The sequence below is a fragment of the Zingiber officinale genome, chromosome 4A (genome assembly GCF_018446385.1).
Source record: "Zingiber officinale cultivar Zhangliang chromosome 4A, Zo_v1.1, whole genome shotgun sequence".
Lineage (NCBI taxonomy): Eukaryota > Viridiplantae > Streptophyta > Magnoliopsida > Zingiberales > Zingiberaceae > Zingiber > Zingiber officinale.
In genome coordinates, this window is record NC_055992.1 from 35,190,330 (window position 1) to 35,210,663 (window position 20,334).

The following is a 20,334-nucleotide window of genomic DNA, read 5'->3' on the forward strand; positions in this document are numbered from 1 at the left end:
GTAGGTGAAATATGAAAGATGATACATGTAGCAAAATGAAGGTTTAGTGCATCTAAGGAATTAGTAACCTAAGGGAGATGGTCACATGGTGAGGATGAGCTCCAAGATAACTATCAAGTGAATTGAGAGTTGAGAGACATGTACCTAGGAGAGGGTAGTCTTCAATTTAGGTGAAGACTCAAACATTAGGATCATCATAGTTGACAATCTAGTCTACTTAAGGTAGTCTTTAGTTAAATGGTAGTTGAGCCAACCAAGTAGTTGACTCAAGATGATCAACCAACAAGTAAAATATTTTTATATATGAAAGTCAACTTGACAATCAACTAATATAATGTAAGTCTAAATTCCAATTGAATGATGACACTATAAAAAAAATCTGAAAATAATCGTTGATCTAATAAGGCAAAGCAACAACAACCTAGTGACCTAAGTCCTACAGTTATTCAAATGGATGATGGTAGAATTTAGTCAAATGAGGTAGCCATTGAAAAACTAGAGTTTGTTGCAATAGGAAAATAGTCGACTGATGATGAATATAATCAACTGATCGACGATAAAATAATAAAATGAAGTGAAGCTGAAGGTGGTTGAACACTATAAAAGGAGGACTATGGAGAGCTATTCAAGGCTAACATTTATAACATATTTTTTGATCTCTTGAGCTTTCTCATGTACTCATTGTCTTAACTCTTTAGCTTCCATTCATATTCATATTGTAAAGAGAATGAAAAGATGTTTCTCCACTTCCATAAGAAATTTGAGGAGAAAGAACTAGTAGGCTTTCACGAGTGACTCATCGAAAAGTCATAGGCTTGAAGTGAGAATAAGAGTTCCAAACTATGTTACCACCATGCTATTTACCCCCTCTGATAGTTTGGACATCTCATCCTACCAGTTCTAATACTTCTTTTACTAATATTGCTCGCCTTCAAGGCTTCATTTGTCAACATCTATTAGACTTCTTTAATTATCAAGTATTCAGTCAACATCACATCTCAACTACTTAGAGCACGATTATACCAACAGGCAACATGAGAGAGTCTTGTATACCCACGATAGGCATCATCATCATAGGTGTGTTGTGTCATGGCTCCTCCGTTTCAATCAATCAACATGGTCCACCCCCTTAAACAAGGACAAAACAAGGACTACATTGGTGACATCAAATGCTGCTTGGATGACAATTTAGGTGACATCACTAATAACAACGAAATCCGAGCTCAATAAGGCAACATGACATCAAGAGAGACAAAATAGGGTTCGACTTCCATTGAAAACACCAATTAGGGTTTAGAGCTGGCGATGGGTATCACGATGTTGCTATTTTTTGTGATGTACAAATGCCATGACTTAGAGTGAGTTGGAGAGGTGAAAGTTGAGGGAGATAGCTCGTGTGTACTTGGGAAAAAAAATCTCTTCCACCTCTTAGTCAACTTAACAATCGACTATAAGTTGACTCTATAATTTATCTTCTTTTACATAATCTAAAAATGAATTGCGAGGATGCCTAAAATAAATATAATCATCTTTTACTATAATAAACAGTTCATATGATTAGATGGACGATGGTAAGAGATGAGACAAACTTATTAAGCAACGAAAGTTTACATGCTAAGACATATTTAAAAAATTACACCTAGAGAGTTTAAAAAATCTATGACATAAGACTACCCATTAGGACCTATTTATGTTTTTTTAATATATCCCAATAATCAATGAAAAATTTACATAATGATTAATTGGATTATAAAAAGTGAATACTTAAAATTTCTTTTTAAAAAAAAAACGCTTAAGGGACATCACCCCTTATTACTTAATTATATATAATAGTCCGACAAAGTCCAGGGAAGACTTCGTCAGGACCAATTAATTCCAGAGATTTTATTTTGCATTTTACTGAGTCGGTTGAATGCCTACATAGATACAGCATCTTTTATCACCCACCGAACAAATATCATGCCTTAATATGAAATAACGTAAATTTAAAAGAAAAAAAATTAAAAAGTTATATATGTTTTTTGAAAAACTGAATTTACATGTCAATTTATGAATTTAAATTATTTGCCTTTCAAAACATTAGCTAATTGTATAAACTTCTATTCTTGAGTATATATACCTAAATTTTTTGCAAGTTTATACAAAGAAATAGTGAGAAGCTCGTATCTTTTGAATTCATCCATTGATAGTAAGCTTCTTAAGATTATGCAGCCTTATCTAAACACACAAACACTTTTCTAATATTTCAAAATTTAAAATAATATTTACATAAAATTTGAAGGCAATAATGCGAAAATAGGATCAAACCTCTCAGCACGCGTTTGACCATGTCTTGGTTCAGCTTGGTATGCCGATGATATTGGTTTGACTATGCCTAGATCAACCGTGGATTGTCATTTTAAACATTTTGTGTACGTTGATGTCAAATATTTGATTTAGCCATCATGATCATAATTAGCATACAGAATGTATCATTAATCCCAGGTAATTTAGTATGCTTAACGGCCACTGTCTTACTCTAAATAATCATGGGAAAGATACCCACAGTCCATGTGACTAGAAAAAAATGACCCATCCTTGTTTTTCCTTGGGTCATGATGATGATGGCATTCCATTGATCCTCTTTAAGCAAGTTGCCTTGGCAGCAGCGGTTGATGTTTAAGTTGGACTTTCTCCTACTGCAGTTCCATGCGCAAAAGTCGGTGAACCAGCCAGTCGCAGCTTAATATATTATGCATAAGAATATCATGCCTAAGGAATTTGTGCCTTCTTTTATTTTACTAGGCATTTTATTTTATAAGACATGTAAATTGCAGCATATTATGGTAGACCTCAGACAGCAAGGATTAGATTTGCTCCACGTGGTCAGTGATGGCATCAGGGCAGGATTCTGCTCGGAGAAGCTCCAAACGGTGGAAAGGTGGAAGAAACTGGAGAATGTAATCTTCGTCTGTAGGCAATTGATTGTGTTCAGTTATGCATGGATTGGCAACAAAAGGAAAGACAGTAAATTAGAAGATAGAATCAAAATAAGAATTGAAATATAGATTAATTTGACTCGTCGAAAGAACTTACTTTCTTTTACAGTTCCATACAGCCAACATAAAACTTCATCAGCAAAAGCAAGACATACGCCTCCCTGCAGAATCAACAGTGGAGGGAGAGATGTTACACCATCAGCTGGTCAGTTTCAAGTGATCACGCAAGAAGCCATTCCAACGAACCAACATGATCAATATAGACAACATCACATAAAGCTCCTAATTTTAAAACAAATATTGCATATTCTACAATGGCGAGTTTGGTTTACAAGAATTAGGTATTTCATTCCCTGTGAATTCCATGGACAAATATTACATATTTCTATGTTTGAATACAAAAATAAATTTGTAGTGTACTAATTCTATGAGAATTGTTAAATCCCAAATCACACTTAGATATTACTTCATTCCAAGAAATAATTATTTCTACTCTATTTCATGCCCAGCAAATCATGCTCGGTAGGTTGATCATGCTAAGCCATCCAATCAAATAGGGTAAACCAAGCAAAATGGGTCAACCGAGCTCAATGACCCCAGCAGCTTGATTGAACCACAAAAGTAGCACAAGCCAAACAAATCAAGCATAATAGGGATAACTGAGTGAACAGATTGGGCCAAGCAAACCGAATGGGCTAGACAAACCATTCTCTTAATTGGAGAGAAAATCTAGGCACTCCTTGTCTATTAATTGTAGTATTCCTACAAACTAAACTAACCAAAAATGCTTCTAATTCCATTTTTTGTACCAAATTATGGAATACATACTTCAATTTGATTACTTATCAATTTAATTTCATAGGAATAACTATCATATTGCATATAACTCTCATTGTAGGAACCAAGGATAGTAAAAATGATTTACTACTTTTTATTACCCAATGTGAAGTTAAAAAGAACAACACCTAGTGGGCATCGACCGACACAACCAGCTCACAACAGTTTCCCCCCACCAAGGTAATAAATACCCTTGTTGAGACCTTCCAACTATACTTTGTGCACCCACAATCTCATTTATCCATGTGCTAGAAAAAATTGCATTTGACTTACCCCATGATTTTTGTATAATTTTGCAGAACTTTGATGACATTTTCACTTCCTCCCCTCACCTTCTCTATCCCTATAAGTAAAGCAAGACTAGAGGCTCAAACTTATCATATCTTAAGTTTAATAGGGTGACTGTTGATGCAAAACTAGAAGATATCAGGGTGAATCTAATTCAAAGATTATGTTAACCATGCATAAGATAACACTTTTGAAAAAAAAAATAAATGGCCAAGAACCCCAAGGTACTGCTGAAAGATAACTGATTAGACCTGTAGAAACTAAATACTGAAACAAGCAAAAAAGAATGATAGACAAATTACCAAAACATTAGATAAACCTGACATTTAATTTACTTTACCTGCCAATAATTTTTCATCTTCACCCTTTGAGTAATATCCTTTGTTCTTAGCCTTTCAGTTCGGACAAGTATGCCTGCATCATCCCTATGGCAATTATAGCAATTACCAGATCTTAGTAAATTAATGAATTTATAATGGCTTCAGTAAATGAAAGAGAACTTCCTATCCGAAGAGTGCTACCAGAAAAAATTATCTAGAGAAAAGATAAAATAAAAAGTAAATTATTACAATATTAACGAGTAGCAAAAGAATAAATGACGGACTGGTTGAATAAATTAAGGCTTCCACCAAAACTTCCATCACCATTTAACCAAGAAAACCATCAGAATTGAAACATAAATGCAAAATGCTAGTGACCAATGGAGCATGACTTATTCCACATGTTGATGTTGTGAGAGTATATACCATATACCGAGCATCTTATGTGGTACAACCTACATGTTGAGAATTTTGTGGCCGGCTAGAAGGGGGTTGAATAAGCTAAGTCAACCCCAACTTGATTTCTTCTCTACAAAGTTAGTGCGCAAGCGGAAATACTACTAACTAAAGAAAACAATAAGAATAAAACACAAACTCTAACACGATAGATGTAACATAGTTCGGAGATTGCTTGCTCTTACTCCACGACTTATCTTTGAGATGGACGAACCCTTAATCCTTTGGTGGATTAGTCCCGACAATCTCCGGCTAGAGCTTTCTCCTTCTCAGTGGAGCAAACCTCTCACAATGCTCTCTTCCTCTTTACAAGATGAAGTTTAGGTTAAGGAGGAAGAGAATAGGCTTTGGAAGCTTGAAGGCAAAGACTAGAAGAGTTTCAATCAAACCAGTAACCTTCTTCGATGTCCCAAGCTTCCTATAAATAAGAGGAAAGAGTTGAACAACAAATCAACTCATCTCGGCACCAGTTGATTGGTCCAAGCACCAGTCAACTGGTGTAGCCGTTGGACACAGCCAACGGTACTCCGCCAAATTCGCGATCCTGCTAACAACTATCTACCAGTCGACTGGTGTCATCACCAGTCGACTAGTCTTTGTAATCGTCGAGCACAGAACCATACTGTGCTTTCGTGAATTTGGAACCATACTGTGCTTTCGTGAATTTGGACATGAACCCGCAGCTCCTCTCCGTGCCATCCTTCACGTTGCCTTGAAGTCCGCTTCCCTCAGCTAGAGCTGTCAGACAGGCCAACCCGTGGCGGGGCGGGTCAGCCCGTGACGGGCTAACCATTTGGCGGGGCGGGGTGGGCCAACCCGCCAACTTGGCGGGTTGGGAAATTTCCAACCCAACCCATTCTAAGGCGGGTTGCGGGTTTGGCGGGTCAACCCGTGGGCCCATCAAAAATTTTTAAAAAAATTAAAAAATATTTCATATCTTCAACATTTTACTTCGAAAAAGTTTTCTACAATTAAATGTATACATAAACATGTATTTTAAATATAAATGAACACAAATGAGTACTTATGTTGGATGAAAAGTACTATTTTATTTCAAAATTATAACAAAGAAAGATAATAAATTGACCTAAAACTTAGCTTACATATGTTTTTCAACCCGCGGGCCAACCCAAGCCCGAGCGGGCCGACCCGCGCGGGTCGCGGGCCTAGGCGGATCGGCCCACGGCGGACTTGGGTTGATAAAATTCCAACCCAATCCGCTTAAATTGTTTGGCGGGGCGGGCCAACCCGACGGGCCGAACCCAAATTGACAGCTCTACCCTCAGCTCCACTCCATTGCTCCTCGTCTGACGGTCCCTCGGATGTTTTCCACACCATCCTTCACCAACTCAAGGATACAAGCCCTCGAATGAGCTTTTGCTCGTGTTTCACCAAATCCTACAAGACTCAAACACATATCAAACCAATATGGAAGCCTAACTTTAACTCTTTGACACACACATCAAAACCATGATCGTACCGATTAAACCTACATCGATTGCACCAACAATTTCCCACTTTTTGATGTGTGACAATATGTTTAAGTTAAACACAAATAACAACTTGAAAATTACAAGCATAGTATAAACATGAAGCATAAAACTCAAGCTCCCCCTTAACATATGCTCTATTACTCAAATTTCAAGTTTTGCACCAAATGGAGAATTAAAACTTTCATAAAAGTTTCTAACTTAAACCTCCTCATTTCTCCCCCTTTGACACCATCAAAAAAAAATTGTAATAAACAATCATACATCTATGGCATCAAATTTTTGTCTAAGCTAACAAAGACCAACTTCTGAAAGTGCTGGAAAACATGTACCAGTCGACTGGTATCTGATGTAGTCGACTGGTACACATGCAGTTCAAATTTCAACATTCTGAAGCCAACTTCAGAAATGAATAAAAAATTCCAGAAAATTCGAAAAATCATAATTTTGAAAACATATTTCTATTAAGATCCTCTATCAAGGAAAAATATTTTTTCATAGAAAATCTAAGTATTTTTGAAATTTTGATCAAATCTCAAAAATCATGAAAACATACAATTGTGTATCAATTTGAAACCTTGTCTTGAATCCATATGTTTCAAAATAACTATATCACAATAAATAAGACATAACATTGTTTTCAAAACATGTGAAATATCCAACTATGATCTATGGGCAAGATGTCCATTAATTAAACATTTGTTTTTCCCATAGTTGGCCTATGATCACAATTTTGACACATTTCATAATTTATCAAAATATCATAAGCACAAGTGAATTGTGAGTATCATCCTATCATCTCACATCTATGTTTAGAAACATGATGTAAGTCCTTGTGAGATGAAATAAAGATAACCTCTACTTAACCCTCTTTATCATAAATTTCTATCAAGGCTAAGTGTTCCCCCTTTAAGTCTAAAGTCAACCATATACAAAAAATTGGAATTATGACTTCCATGGTTGACTTATCCCAAAATCCTCTAGCCCTTGAGAATTGATTTCTAATTGGGTTAAACAAATACTCCTTGGCAATCTATTTCCTATATATGGTCTTTGTCTTGGATTGCCCCTAGCAATTAAGCAATGATAGGACTTTTCATTGTTGGATTCCTTAAACCCTAAACCCTTTTTGTTGAAGCTTGCCCTTTGGCTCCCAATAATCATGTTTAGAGTTTTAGAGCCAATTTTAAATTTTTCAAGGGCTTTGCTAAGGTATTCTACCTTTTCCCTTAAACCCTTATTTTCTTCTTTTAAACATGATGTATTTGAAATAGTAGATTATCCTTAGAACACATGGATTCTAATTTTTCTTCAAGGCAAATAATATCATTTTTAAAAGACTTATTTTTCCTTTTAGCCTTAAACAAATCTTCATTTGTACTTTTAATAATTTTAATTAAAACATGAGGAGAAAGATTGTATACCTCACTTACCGAGACGTCCAAATCCGATGTTTACCCTCCCCCTTCACTTGAACTCCCTTCTTCATCTTCACTTGAGCTTCTTCCTTCTTTTTCGGATGCGGTGGAGGCTATGTCATCAACTCCCATTAATACAAAATGGGAGACATGGTGTTCTTCTTCCGCCGATGATGATGGATCATCCCATGTTGCGAATAGACTTTTAACCTTCTTTCCTTTTTCTTTTGTCTTATTCTCCTCTTCCTTCTTCTTTTCTTCCTTCTTCTTCAAGAGGGGGCATTCATCCCTCATATGCCCTCCTTGGCAATTGTAGCACTTTACCTTCCTTCTTCTACTCTTACCCCTTGAACTTCTCATAGCATATTTGTTAGAATTAAAATTCTTAAATGCTCTTCTCATTTTTCTTACCATATACGCCTCTTGATCGTTGTCCATTGAGGCGCTTGATTCTTCGGAGTCAGAGGATGATGGGGATAAAGACTTCTTCTTCTTACCCTTTCCCTTGTTTGCCACAAGGGCTACTCTTGATCTATGGGCTTCTCCATCTAGCTCTTCAACTCTAATTTCGTGGAGCTCCATTGTTGAGAAGAATTCATCTAGAGAAGATTTCTCTAGATCCCTTGAGATGTAGAATGAATCTACGATGGACATCCATGTAGTGGTTCTTGGGAAAACATTGATGGTATGAATCTACGATGGACATCCATGTAGTGGTTCTTGGGAAAACATTGATGGTTTTCATTATTATGTCTCGGTTTGTAAGTGTCTGACCTATACTTGTTAGTCCATTTAAGATTTCTTTAATTCTATAATGTAGAATAGATACCTTTTCTCCTTTCTCAAGCTTGATATTGTTGAGTTGAGTTCATAGAAGATCCCTTCTTGCTAATTTTGCTTCCGATGTCCCTTCATGTAGCTCCACTAGTTTTTCCCATAATTCCTTGGCGCTTGAGTAGTTTACAACCCTTATTCCTTCTTGTTGGGGAAGGACATTTAGTAGATGATGTATTGCTTTTGAATGCTAAATGTTCTTCCCTTTGCTTCTTGCTCTATCATATTTTCTCTAGTAGCTCATTGTTTTGATCCCTAGACATTTCGAAACCATTTTCCATTATTAGCATAATATCAAAATCGATTTCGAAAAATACCTCCGTTCTCTTCTTCCACCAAAAAAAATCTCCTTGAAATTTGGGTGGATGGATGCTTGAGTCGGACATTTTGATGAAGTGCTCTTCTTGGCGATTAGTCCATTGAAGGGTGTCCGCGCTTTGATACCACTTGTTGGGAATCTTGTGACCGGCTAGAAAGGTGGTTGAATAGGCTAGGTCACCCCCAACTTGATTTCTTCTCTACAAGGTTAATGCGCAAGCGGAAATACTACTAACTAAAGAAAACAATAAGAATAGAACACAAACTATAACACGATCGATATAACGTGATTCGGAGATTGCTTGCTTCTACTCCACGGCTTGTCCTTGGGTGGACGAACCCTTAATCCTTCGGTGGATTAGTCCCAACAATCTCAGGCTAGAGTTTTCTCCTTCTCGGTGGAGCAAACCTCTCACAATGCTCTCTTCCTCTTTACAAGATGAAGTTTAGGTTGAGGAGGAAGAGAGTAAGCTTTGGAAGCTTGGAGGCAAAGACTAGGAGAGTTTCAATCAAACCAGTAACCTCCTTCAATGCCTCAAGCTTCCTATAAATAAAAGAGAGTTGAACAACAAATCAACTCATCTCGGCACCAATCGATTGGTCTGCACCAGTCGACTGGTGTAGCCGTTGGACACAGCCAACGACACTCTGCAGAATCCGTGATCCTGCTAATGGCTATCTACCAGTTGACTGGTGTCATCACCAGTCGATTGGTCCGTCGAGCATAGAACCATACTGTGCTTTCGTGAATTTGGACTAGTCAAGTCCAAGTACCAGTCGATTGGTACCTTACATTCACTCACACTCATTCTTTCCGGAGTCTCCCTTGAAGCCCTCTTCCTCGGCCTTCGTCCCTCAGATGCACCCGAGCCCGCGGCTCCTCTCCATGTCATCCTTCACGTTGCCTTGAAGTTCGCTTCCCTCAGCTCCACTCCATTGCTCCTCGCCCGACGATCCCTCGGATGTCTTCCACACCATCCTTCACCGACTAAGGATCCGAGCCCTCGAATGAGCTTTTGCTCATGTGCTTCACCAAGTCCTGCAAGACTCAAACACATATCAAATCAATATAAAGTCTAACTTAAACTCTTGGGCACACACATCAAAATCATGATTGTACCAATCAAACCTAGGTGAATTGCACCAACACTACACACATCTTGAATTAAGAGCATCAACTCGGGAATAAAACAAACTCGTGAGTAAGGTGGTAGTATCACTTGAATTCCTAGGTCACGTGGAAGCAAGAATGAAAAACATGAGCTACTTGTACCCTAACGTTTTGCTTTAGGAAATTGTAAATTTGGGAGATCCAATTTTTTATCTAAGAGAGGATGTAATATTCCCTATTCTAGGTAGTATTATATTATGTCATTAGTACAAGGTGGGACACTTCGATAATATTATTATTTTATTATTAGATTCATCACCACCATGTGTGTGCGCGCTTTATTAACCTTAGAATCATTTATGCAATAATGTTACATAGTTGTTCATTATACTATTTGGTGGAATTCATACGCAATTATTTATTGTTGTTCCCTCTAGATTCTCATGTTGTGATCATTACACACCCATAGTTTGGGAATTCTTCTTGCTCTCGGACTCTCATTGTTTGGATGTTACACAAGATGTTTTAGTGTCTCTTCTTTTAGGTCGCGTGGTTTTAGATTATTATATGTGATGGATGTTGAAATTCAGACTTGGTTTATGGTTGTAATGTTTGACTCGCTTCTTTTAAACTTTAGATGCTTTTTCATTTCTTTAGTTCGATAGTATATATTGTCAATGAGTTGCATTGTAAGCAACCTATTGATTTAAGCACATTACAGGGTAAATATAGCTAAAATTTCATTACAAGTTTCACGTATAATGAGCTTAGATCGTGTTATTTCTTGGATTTGGACATACCACTGAGAGTGACAGGACTAGTCTAGGGCTAGTCTGGGGTTTGACACTTAGAGATGAAAATATCACAGAGAGGAGGGTAATAAAAATAATAGAAGGTAGGGACTTGACAACCAAATGTGACATTAGGGTTGTCAATTGAGTGATCTATTTCCAAATCAAGGATCATTCTCTAACATCATTCTCTAACTTGATCCACTAGCGTCATATCATAATTAGAAAAAGTCTCAAAGTTATTTGGAAAAACTTATAAAATTACTAATGTTTATAGTTTTCGAGTGTTGCATCATCTCTATTCGTACACTTCTGCACATAGGTTCAACAAAGGTCAAGTCTACAAGCATATTAGACAGATTCATGAGTTTTGAGTTAGAATGTGACTATGCGGAGTCAATCTGATTCCATATCTAGATCATTATCCAATTTGGTCAAACTAGTGTCGAGTCATGAACCCATACAAGTTCATGACTAGACCTGAGAATTTTACAACAATGGTAATGGTGCTAACATTTTTTTATAACTCTAGCAAAATATTGTGTTTCCATCCGTGTTTCCATCTTTTTTTCATACACTTCTGCACTTGAGCTAATAGTTGGCAAATCATGCATCAGAACTATTTTACAATTTGAAAATCAAGTCTGAATTTGATATGTAATAGACTAATCTTTAAAATTTTATCAATTATTGTCTCTCCCTATTCACAGACTATTTTTAATCAACTTACCCGATTAAACTTTATATAAAGCTTTTAAGTCACCATTGTTTATTCCACAATCCAAATGTTTTAGTGTGAAATGGGTAAAAGCATTCATCAATGGTTAGGAACGGGACACCATCAGAGATACCAAGGACAGAAGAGTATCAAGGATAGACTTGCAAACACATGAGTGTGGGTGGCACATCATGAGCATCAATCTCCAGAAGCACTGAATTCAATCAGCTAAAGTGAATGCAATGAAAGGAAAATAAAATAAAATAAAATAAAAAACGGAATATAATGAGAAAAATGAACTAAATGGAAACAATAGAAAGTGTAAACAAGTAATGATGGTTTTAGAAATGTAATAAGCTGGCAAAGGTGACAGCAATGTTAATGCTAATAGTAACAATACTATTGATGATGAAAATGGTGAAGGTTATTAGGATGAAGTTTTAGCCTAAAAAAACTAGGGAAGCATATCATATAATATGACCGAAACTACAGCCGTAAAATCCTAAAATTAAAACAAAAAAACTTTGGAAAAGTAAAATTTAGCTTTTGTCACATTAAAGAAAACCTTGTATCTTTGTAATATCTTAAAGCATAATTAAAATTATTCTAATTGTTAGTGGAATCATGTTCTATGTAATCGTGTTTGATCATATTATTCTGATATGTTTGGTAAAGGTTTTAAGTTAAGTTGGCTAGTACGACTTGTGTTTGCATGAAGTTTGTAGAAACTTGGTTGTATGCACACAGCTTGAATTAGTGTTCCAAGTTGGTTGGTTCAATGGCTCGACGTTTTACTTTTAAGCTCTTAATGTCTTTATTCACACTTGTTGGTTTTGGTATTTTGATAAACCATATTTGTACAAAGTTTCTCCACCTTTGGAAAGATCCAAAGAGAAAATTAGCGAGCATTTCAAGGGTTGCTCACCTTAAGAGTCCATAGGTCGTAGAGTAGGAACTTAGAACTCCAAACTATGTAAATTACTTTGTTAGCGCTTGTGTTTTTCTCTTGCTGCTTATTTATAATATATCTGGTGTACGTATTTTTTATTTGACTAAAGGGAATCTTGGCGTAATGGTAAAGTTGTTGTGTGATCTGGAGATCACGAGTTCGAGTCTCGAAAGTTGCCTCTTGCAAAACAGAGTAAGACTGTGTACAATAGATCATTCCCCAAAATCCCACATTAATAGAAGCTTCATGCACCGGACTGCTCTTTTTACGTATTTTTCATTTGATTTTGCAAGAGAAAGATAATTTGCATTTTTTAAGTCAAGCGCTATTCACCCCCATCCCTCTCTAGCCATTCGGTCTCTCTTAAGATCAATCCTAACACTAATATCATAATATAATGTAGAATAACCATGTAAAGGTGTTGCATACTCATATAAGATGGATAGCAACTATGAAAATCAAAGTTAAAAAGAGCTCAAATAATAAAAAGTTTTTTTTTGCAGTAATGATATATAAAAATGGTCTAAATTTGATGAATGTCAATTTACAAAATAGTGCATTGTATCAGGATCAAGATTCAGCCTAGAAACATAAAGAAAATAAAATCATATTATATATTCTACTTGGGATTTAGGTCGTCTAGATCAATTTTAGCAATAAGATTTAAAATCCTATGCAAAAGGTCTTAAAATGCATATGTACACAATAGATAACAGAAAATGTTATTCATCGATCAAGCACAACTGACCATTCAGTGATGTACAGCCATTACTTTTTTTGTTTATCCCTTAAGAAGCTTGTATGCTTTATGACTGACAACAAAAATTACAATGAATTTAACAATGTGGATTCAGCCAATTTGATTTGAAACTCAAGCCTCTTTTAATGACGATTCACAACATCTATGTAGTAATGATTCAATATACATTAAATTTCATATATGTGGTTTGATTTGAGAGAATTTATGCTCATGATTTTAGTCAATGATTGTAATATTAAATGTTATATTGAAACCACATTGGCGACTATTTCCATCCTAAGCTAACTGCCGACAGGAAATTGGAACAGGACTAGGGTGATTGGAATGCCAAAACAACGCCAATAGGTGACAAACATTACTCATGCTAAGTGAAATATATGGGGCTACAAGAAAAAGCCCATTAGTGAGAAAGTAGAAGTGATGATCATTTTTGTATCCTTAGTGGTTTAAAATTTCAGGTTGTACCAGCAAAACGAACGAAAGCTATCGTTCCGCCCGTTGCCCAGCACCGTTGATGGCCATGGGGTCGCGGAGACCGCCACAAACTCCGCGGGTCATTGTAGGGACGCCTACCGGCGTGGGTGAGATACGCTCATTATTAAAACTTAGGTTAATGATTAAATTTTAGGTTAATAATTTCAGTCAACTCCTAGTTATAAATAGGATAATCTAAATAGGTTTTCAAACCTTAATAAAATTATCACATTAATTTAATAGATATATGTATATATTATTTATTTTAATTTCAAAAATATATAATAAAATTCTTATTTATTTATTTATTTATCATATGGAAGCGTCGCGATTTCATTTTTTTTTTAATATTTAGATTAAAATTTTAATTAATATATTTTATATTTAAAAAATATTGAAACCATATTGGCACAACATGATATAATACTAAAATTATATAGTTCTAGTTATAAATTGAAACTCCGATACGGGTCAATTTTAAACCATTATCCTCAATAACCTTTTAAGTTCTAACTATATATGTGGGATCGGCTCTAGAGGGGGCTGCTAATGTGACAATTTCGCTTTTAAATTCTGACTCAGTTGTCAAAAGTGCAAGGCGCAAAAAAGCGCTCAAGGGTTTTGGGGCTTAAAGCGTAAAGCAAAGCGCAAACTTTACATGAAAAAAAAACATAATAAACAAAAGGACTATTATATCTATTAAAAGTCTTTCAAAATATTTTTGAAAATCCAAATAACCATAAATAAAATATTCTTTGATAAAGTTGTAGATTATTCAAAAAACTAAAAAAAATCAAAAGTCTTTGAAAATATGATAGATGAAATATCAAATATCAAAATAATCATCTTCTTCATCTTCATTGTCCAAATCTACGTCATCAGCTCAATCACTTGATTTGTATCCATCAGTATCTTCTTCAGTTTCATCATCAAGATTAATTTCTTCTTCATTTATAAGACTAGTTTGAGTTGAAAATTACTTTCTTTTTGCTAATGCAGATGATGATGGCCCTTTTGAAGAAGACGTATTTCGAGATCGAAAGTCATATGCACTTTCACCAACCCCAGATGCTCGTGATCTTCATAGACAAAATCATTATCATTGTCTTTATCACTGTCATCCAATTTTTCCAATAATCATTCATTACTATCATCTATCTCTGACAAAGTAATACGATCAATCTTATCTCGCATGTCATATCTTCTCCTCAAAGCCCTATTGTACTTGATATATAACAAATCATTCAATCATTGTTGAGACAATCTATTTCTTTTCTTAGAATGTATCTACAAAAAAATTAAAAGTAAAAGATTAAGTCCATAATATAAATTTTAATATGTATTAAAAAACTCTAACTTACATGTTCAAAAAAACTCCAATTATGTTCAAAGCCTGAAGAAGAGCATGTGAGGTTTAAAATCCTCATTGCAAATGTTTTTAATTCAAGCATTGATGCACCATAAGAAAGACCACCAATCAGCTTGAAATATAAAAAAACATATAAATTGTAAGATTAACTTTATTACCATTCAATATTGATATTACACAATATAATATTTATAAATTTACCTGGTGATTTTAAAGTTCTTTGTCGAATAACCATTGGCAAACCAAAAAATCTTGTTTCCTTGTATTTTCCAATTGATTCATGATCTTATCTTGTAAATCCTCACCTCTCACCAATCTAGATATGCACTTGTACAAACCCTCCATCACTTCTATATCATTTTCTATGTCAGGTTTGAGTAAAAACACTCCAGATTCAAGAAATATCCGGCCGCATGCAAAGGTCGATGGAGTTGAACATTTCATCTTTTGTCAATAAATTTAAAAACGCTACGATATTTCTCTTCATTATTGTTAAATGACGCAACGATAGCTTCTTTGGCCCTGTCTATTGACTCATAAATATAACCCATAGGAGACCTTTTTTCACCGTCTAATACTTTCACCAATAGACCACCAACTTTCACCGTCTATTGACTCATTATTGTTAAATGACGCGCAAGGAAGTGCCCACTTCCTGGACATCTTGCGCTTCCGAGTTCTCAGAAGCATGAAGCTTGCACCTCGCTGCGCCTCGAGCTTAAGCGAGTGAAACAACCACTTTTTCCAACTATGTTCTAACTATTACACAAAAACTACATCTAGAAATGTGACCAAACAATAGTAATCTTCATTAATACTTCATAGCAAGAACAAGGGAAGAAAATTAACCAAAAAAAAAAAAAAGATGAAAGAGAAGATAAAAAGAGGGACAAAATTTCATCCTTTAGTGCCACATCGTTATGTGTTATTTTTAAGCATGCTTAGGTATCAACGGGATCTCCACTGAATTGCCCTAATATTTTGAGTTAGAATGGACTTCCTCTTGATTTTCACTTAGTATTAGTTGGTCCCACACAAGTTTTCAACAAGCATATGTAGGGAGTAAGCAATCAATCCACTGAAAAGTGCATATTCAAAAAAATCCAAGAACATATGTAGTATATATTAGAATACTAAAGAATATTTATATTGACAAACATGACCAAATACAACACTAACATATATTATAAGCACATCTAACTCAAACTGACACAAAATATGCAAAACTGCATTTAGTATGGCTATCAATATTATCAACAATCTAAACATAGATCTCATATATCTAACAGTATGCATATATTTAATATCTAAAACATGTATAGCTATCAATATTATCAACAACATAAAATAGATCTTAGACATATAAGTAGTATGCATATATTTAATACCTAAAGTGGTTATCTTTGGTGTATGCAGATTGGTCATCTTAGATTGGCACACTTGGCGTATGCAGATGACTTACTATTATTCGGTCGGGGGGATGAGGCATTATCTTGTTTGCAGATGTTTGAGGCGACTGCAAAGCTTCAGGTTAATCACTGGAAATCGAACATTTATCTAGCTGGAGTAGATGACTTGACGCGGTTGCGGCTTCTTTCTCTTATAGGTCATGCCCTTTCGATATTTGGAGAGACCACTTGCTACTAAACGTCCACGGATTTTGGACTACAACTCACTCCTTGATTCCCTAGTACGGTGAATTAACACCGAAGAAGACACTTTCTTATGCCGGAAAAGCACAACTCATCACTTCAGTGGGAGTGGAGTGCTTTTGGCTTTCTATATTACTTATTTCCCTTGGTATTATTGCGCATTTATTGGTCTTTTATGTGGATGTCCAAATACCCTGATGTCTTGAGCGGATATGTGCAGGCCCAAAGGAGGATTGGGATTTCGAGACCTGAAAGCTTGGAACCTCGCATTATTAGCCAAGGTACTTTGGCAAATACAGGCGAAGGAGGATGCTCTTTGGATCAAGTGGATGTATCATACTTACTTGAGGTGAGCAGACATATGGACATGGGAGGATGCTCTTTGGATCAAGTGGATGCTCTTTGAAAGCTTGGAACCTCGCCTTATTAGCCAAGGTACTTTGGCAAATACAAGCAAAGGAGGATGCTCTTTGGATCAAGTGGATGTATCATACTTACTTGAGGTGAGCAGACATATGGACATGGGAGGTGGTGCACTCGGATTCACCGTTGATAAGCAATTGTTGCAGATTCGTGACCTTATCCTTATGGCTACTGGGTTGTCAGCGGGAGCTATGCAAAGGTTGGCGGATTGGTTTGAGCATGATGGAGGTGTGGCCAAGGCTTATGACTTCTTTAGGTGTCCCAATCCTAAGAAGCTCATTGTGCGGGCAGTGTGGAAGGCCTACATCCAGCCTAGTCATGCAATTACACTTTGGATGCTGACTCAGAGGTGACTACCCACCAAAGATAGACTTGACTATTTGGAAAATCAGTGTTGTGCCTTTTGTTGGCGAGAGATGGAGACGCAGGAGCACTTGTTCTTTGGGTGCTCTCCTGTTGCAATCTTATGGCAAAGGATCTGAGAGTGGCTACATATGGGGCAAGAGATATCAACCTACCGATCGATGCTACGAGTCTTCGGTGTTTCTTAAGAGGAGGTCGTCTCTTGACTAAAGCAAGACACCTTGCGATATCTGTTTTGATACATTTTGTATGGAGAGCTAGGAATAGTTGTATCTTTGATGAGGGATAGTTGGAGAGTGAGAGGATCTTTAGAAATGTACAAAACCATGTTAACCGGTCATTAGGAGTGTTTTCTGATATAATATTACATCAGACATGAAGCGTTGTTAATTACTAGGTATTGTGTTCTAGACTTCATTGATATAAACATTTTACTTATAAAAAAATTAATAAAGTGGTTATCCTTTAAAAAATAAGTGTCTAAATTAAACACTTATATTAAATGAACTGAATAAAGTTTAAACTACAGATGCAAACCGTATATGCCATATGAAGTTGTTATGTGGTCCCCATTAAAATCCACCTAGGCCAAAGCAAAAATCGCATGATCATCTGATCTCCAGGGATACAGAAGTAAGAGAAAGATAAAAAAAAACAAAAAGAGAGAGAATGGAAACCCATCCATAGTTCCACACTACTATGTAAACTTTCCTTTGACATGCTTAATTATCAAAAGCTTGTAAGACTCCCTTAGACATGTTTAAACTTCCATGTAAATGTCTTGACATTTTGAATTTGAGTATAATCTTGAAGCCTTTAACACTTATATTAGTAGAAAATAATAAATATATTATATAAATAAACAGTAGTGATCATATTGTGCACAAAAGATCCTTATTGTCACGAAATAAAATTTTTTTAACCTCGTTAGGATTAAAAATGCTGAAGTCTTATATCATACTTCTATTAAGGTTCATGGAAGCCATTTGTCCAAGATAAAACATTCATCAGCTAATGTTCTGCATTGCTCTGGAGATTATCAAACGAAACTCTCCTTATTAAGTAGACAGGAAGAGACCACTTACCTAAATCCAATAACAATGTATGGCACACCAGCAAGGAATGACTGGATCTGCAACAACAACCCTCCAAATCAAAATTGATCACTGTGAAAATGATGGTTCCTAGCAAAACTTGAAAAAACTACAAATATTCGTATAGCTAGCCAAAACCATACAACTAATTCCAGCACAAGTAAATTACTGAGGTCTGTTTAAGTTGCACTGCCTTCTGAAAAGGAAGATGCCATTATGCATGCCATAAACAATAAAAAAAACAATATTGTGTGAACCAATAAAGACTAGTTTTAATTATCATTCCATCTCATCTGATATAAAGAAGACACATCATTCTGATGCCAAAAACCAAGACATGGAACAGGGTTGGAATGGGAAACCATACCAGATGCTCTATTCCTCATTGTCAGCAACTATACAAGGTGAAGCATGGCAGATCTAACATTCTAACACAGCAAGCAGGAAGGTGCACAGTTAATCTTCTCTGAGTGACATAAACTAGCATGAGTACCATTGCTAAGAATGGATATCTAAAATTAAGAACATTTCATTCAGGAGGGAGCTGAACTAGGAGGGGCATGCAGTACTGAAGTTTCGTCTCAAAAAACATAACAAAAAGGCAATATGATATCCTCTTATAGAGAAATGCCTCACCTTAAACAATTAATCTCCTGCAAAAACTCTCTTTCATTGTGCTCATTTAGATTATATTCATTTGGTTTACTTAAAGAAACTACTACTAGTTTTCATGATTCTTCAAGGATAAAGAACAATTCTTCTTAGGTTGCTAATCAGAGGCATCAAAATTTAATATTCCCCTACTTTAAGCAAACCATGTGTCTCAAGGGGTCAACTGAAATTCAAATCTTATCCTTTTGAGCTTAATACAAGGTTATATGACAACTGAAATTCAATCAATTAAATCTTTTTATTTGTCCCCAATCATTGTCTTCTAATATCTCCTCTTTGTCTGGGCTAAGTATTGAACGAGACCAGACTGGTACCACCCAGAACCACCCTGGTTTCAGGCAAGACAGTGCAATAAGCAGACTAGTTTTATATAATCAATGACCTACTCCAATCCCTATACCAATTTTCACTATCCAAATTAAGGACACAAAAGTATGTGATCCAATCCTGCTTCAAAAGGACCTAGCAACACAAGTAATAAGGTGTAAGTATCAGTTCTGGAACCAATTTCAATCATAAATTGGTGACGACTTGTTCTGATACACAATACAATAGGCACAAATCAACTGTCCATCTAGCGCTAGCAATAAAGAGGGAGAATGAGCAGTGTGATAAAAGAGGCAAGAGTAAAGGAGTAGGTCAGGTCAGACCATACTGACTTGGCTCCATTGGTGGAGGGGGAGAGCAGAAAAAGGCTCAAAATTTAGAGCCATGATGGAGTTGGAACGACAGTGTTTTGATACTGTGTCAGTCTATCGACCTAACTGATGAAGAAAACACAATTATATAGCTAAGTTTGGACTGAAATTGTGTTGTACGAACAAAAGCTATAAAAAATAGCAAATATTATTTTAATTCATCTTAACACAATTTGTAATATGGTAAGTGGTGTCGAACGTCAATGACACAATACTCATCAACATGATTTACACAATGACAGAGGATAGATTACCCATCGCGCGTGGTATCAAGTATCGGTAATTTATTAGAATGATACATTCCGACCGTGCCACTCACTA

The 20,334-nt window shown here is 35.9% G+C and overlaps 1 protein-coding gene across 2 annotated transcripts in view; it reads right to left on the bottom strand.

Annotated features, from left to right (window-relative positions):
* Positions 1-2,414: 2,414 nt before the first annotated feature.
* The window catches only part of LOC121969805 (NAD-capped RNA hydrolase DXO1-like), a 76,385-nt gene continuing 58,465 nt past the window's right edge, over positions 2,415-20,334 (bottom strand). Inside the window, exons 10-14 of one of the 2 annotated variants that reach the window (XM_042520062.1) lie at positions 18,635-18,681; positions 4,444-4,528; positions 3,076-3,139; positions 2,832-2,950; positions 2,415-2,678 (exon numbers count right to left, since the gene is read on the bottom strand). In XM_042520062.1, coding sequence (XP_042375996.1) covers positions 2,847-2,950; positions 3,076-3,139; positions 4,444-4,528; positions 18,635-18,681 — 300 coding nt within the window. In that variant the 3' untranslated portion in view covers positions 2,415-2,678; positions 2,832-2,846. Of the gene's footprint in view, positions 2,951-3,075; positions 3,140-4,443; positions 4,529-18,634; positions 18,682-20,334 lie in introns of both variants that reach the window. The other variant, XM_042520061.1, reaches the window with a different exon arrangement.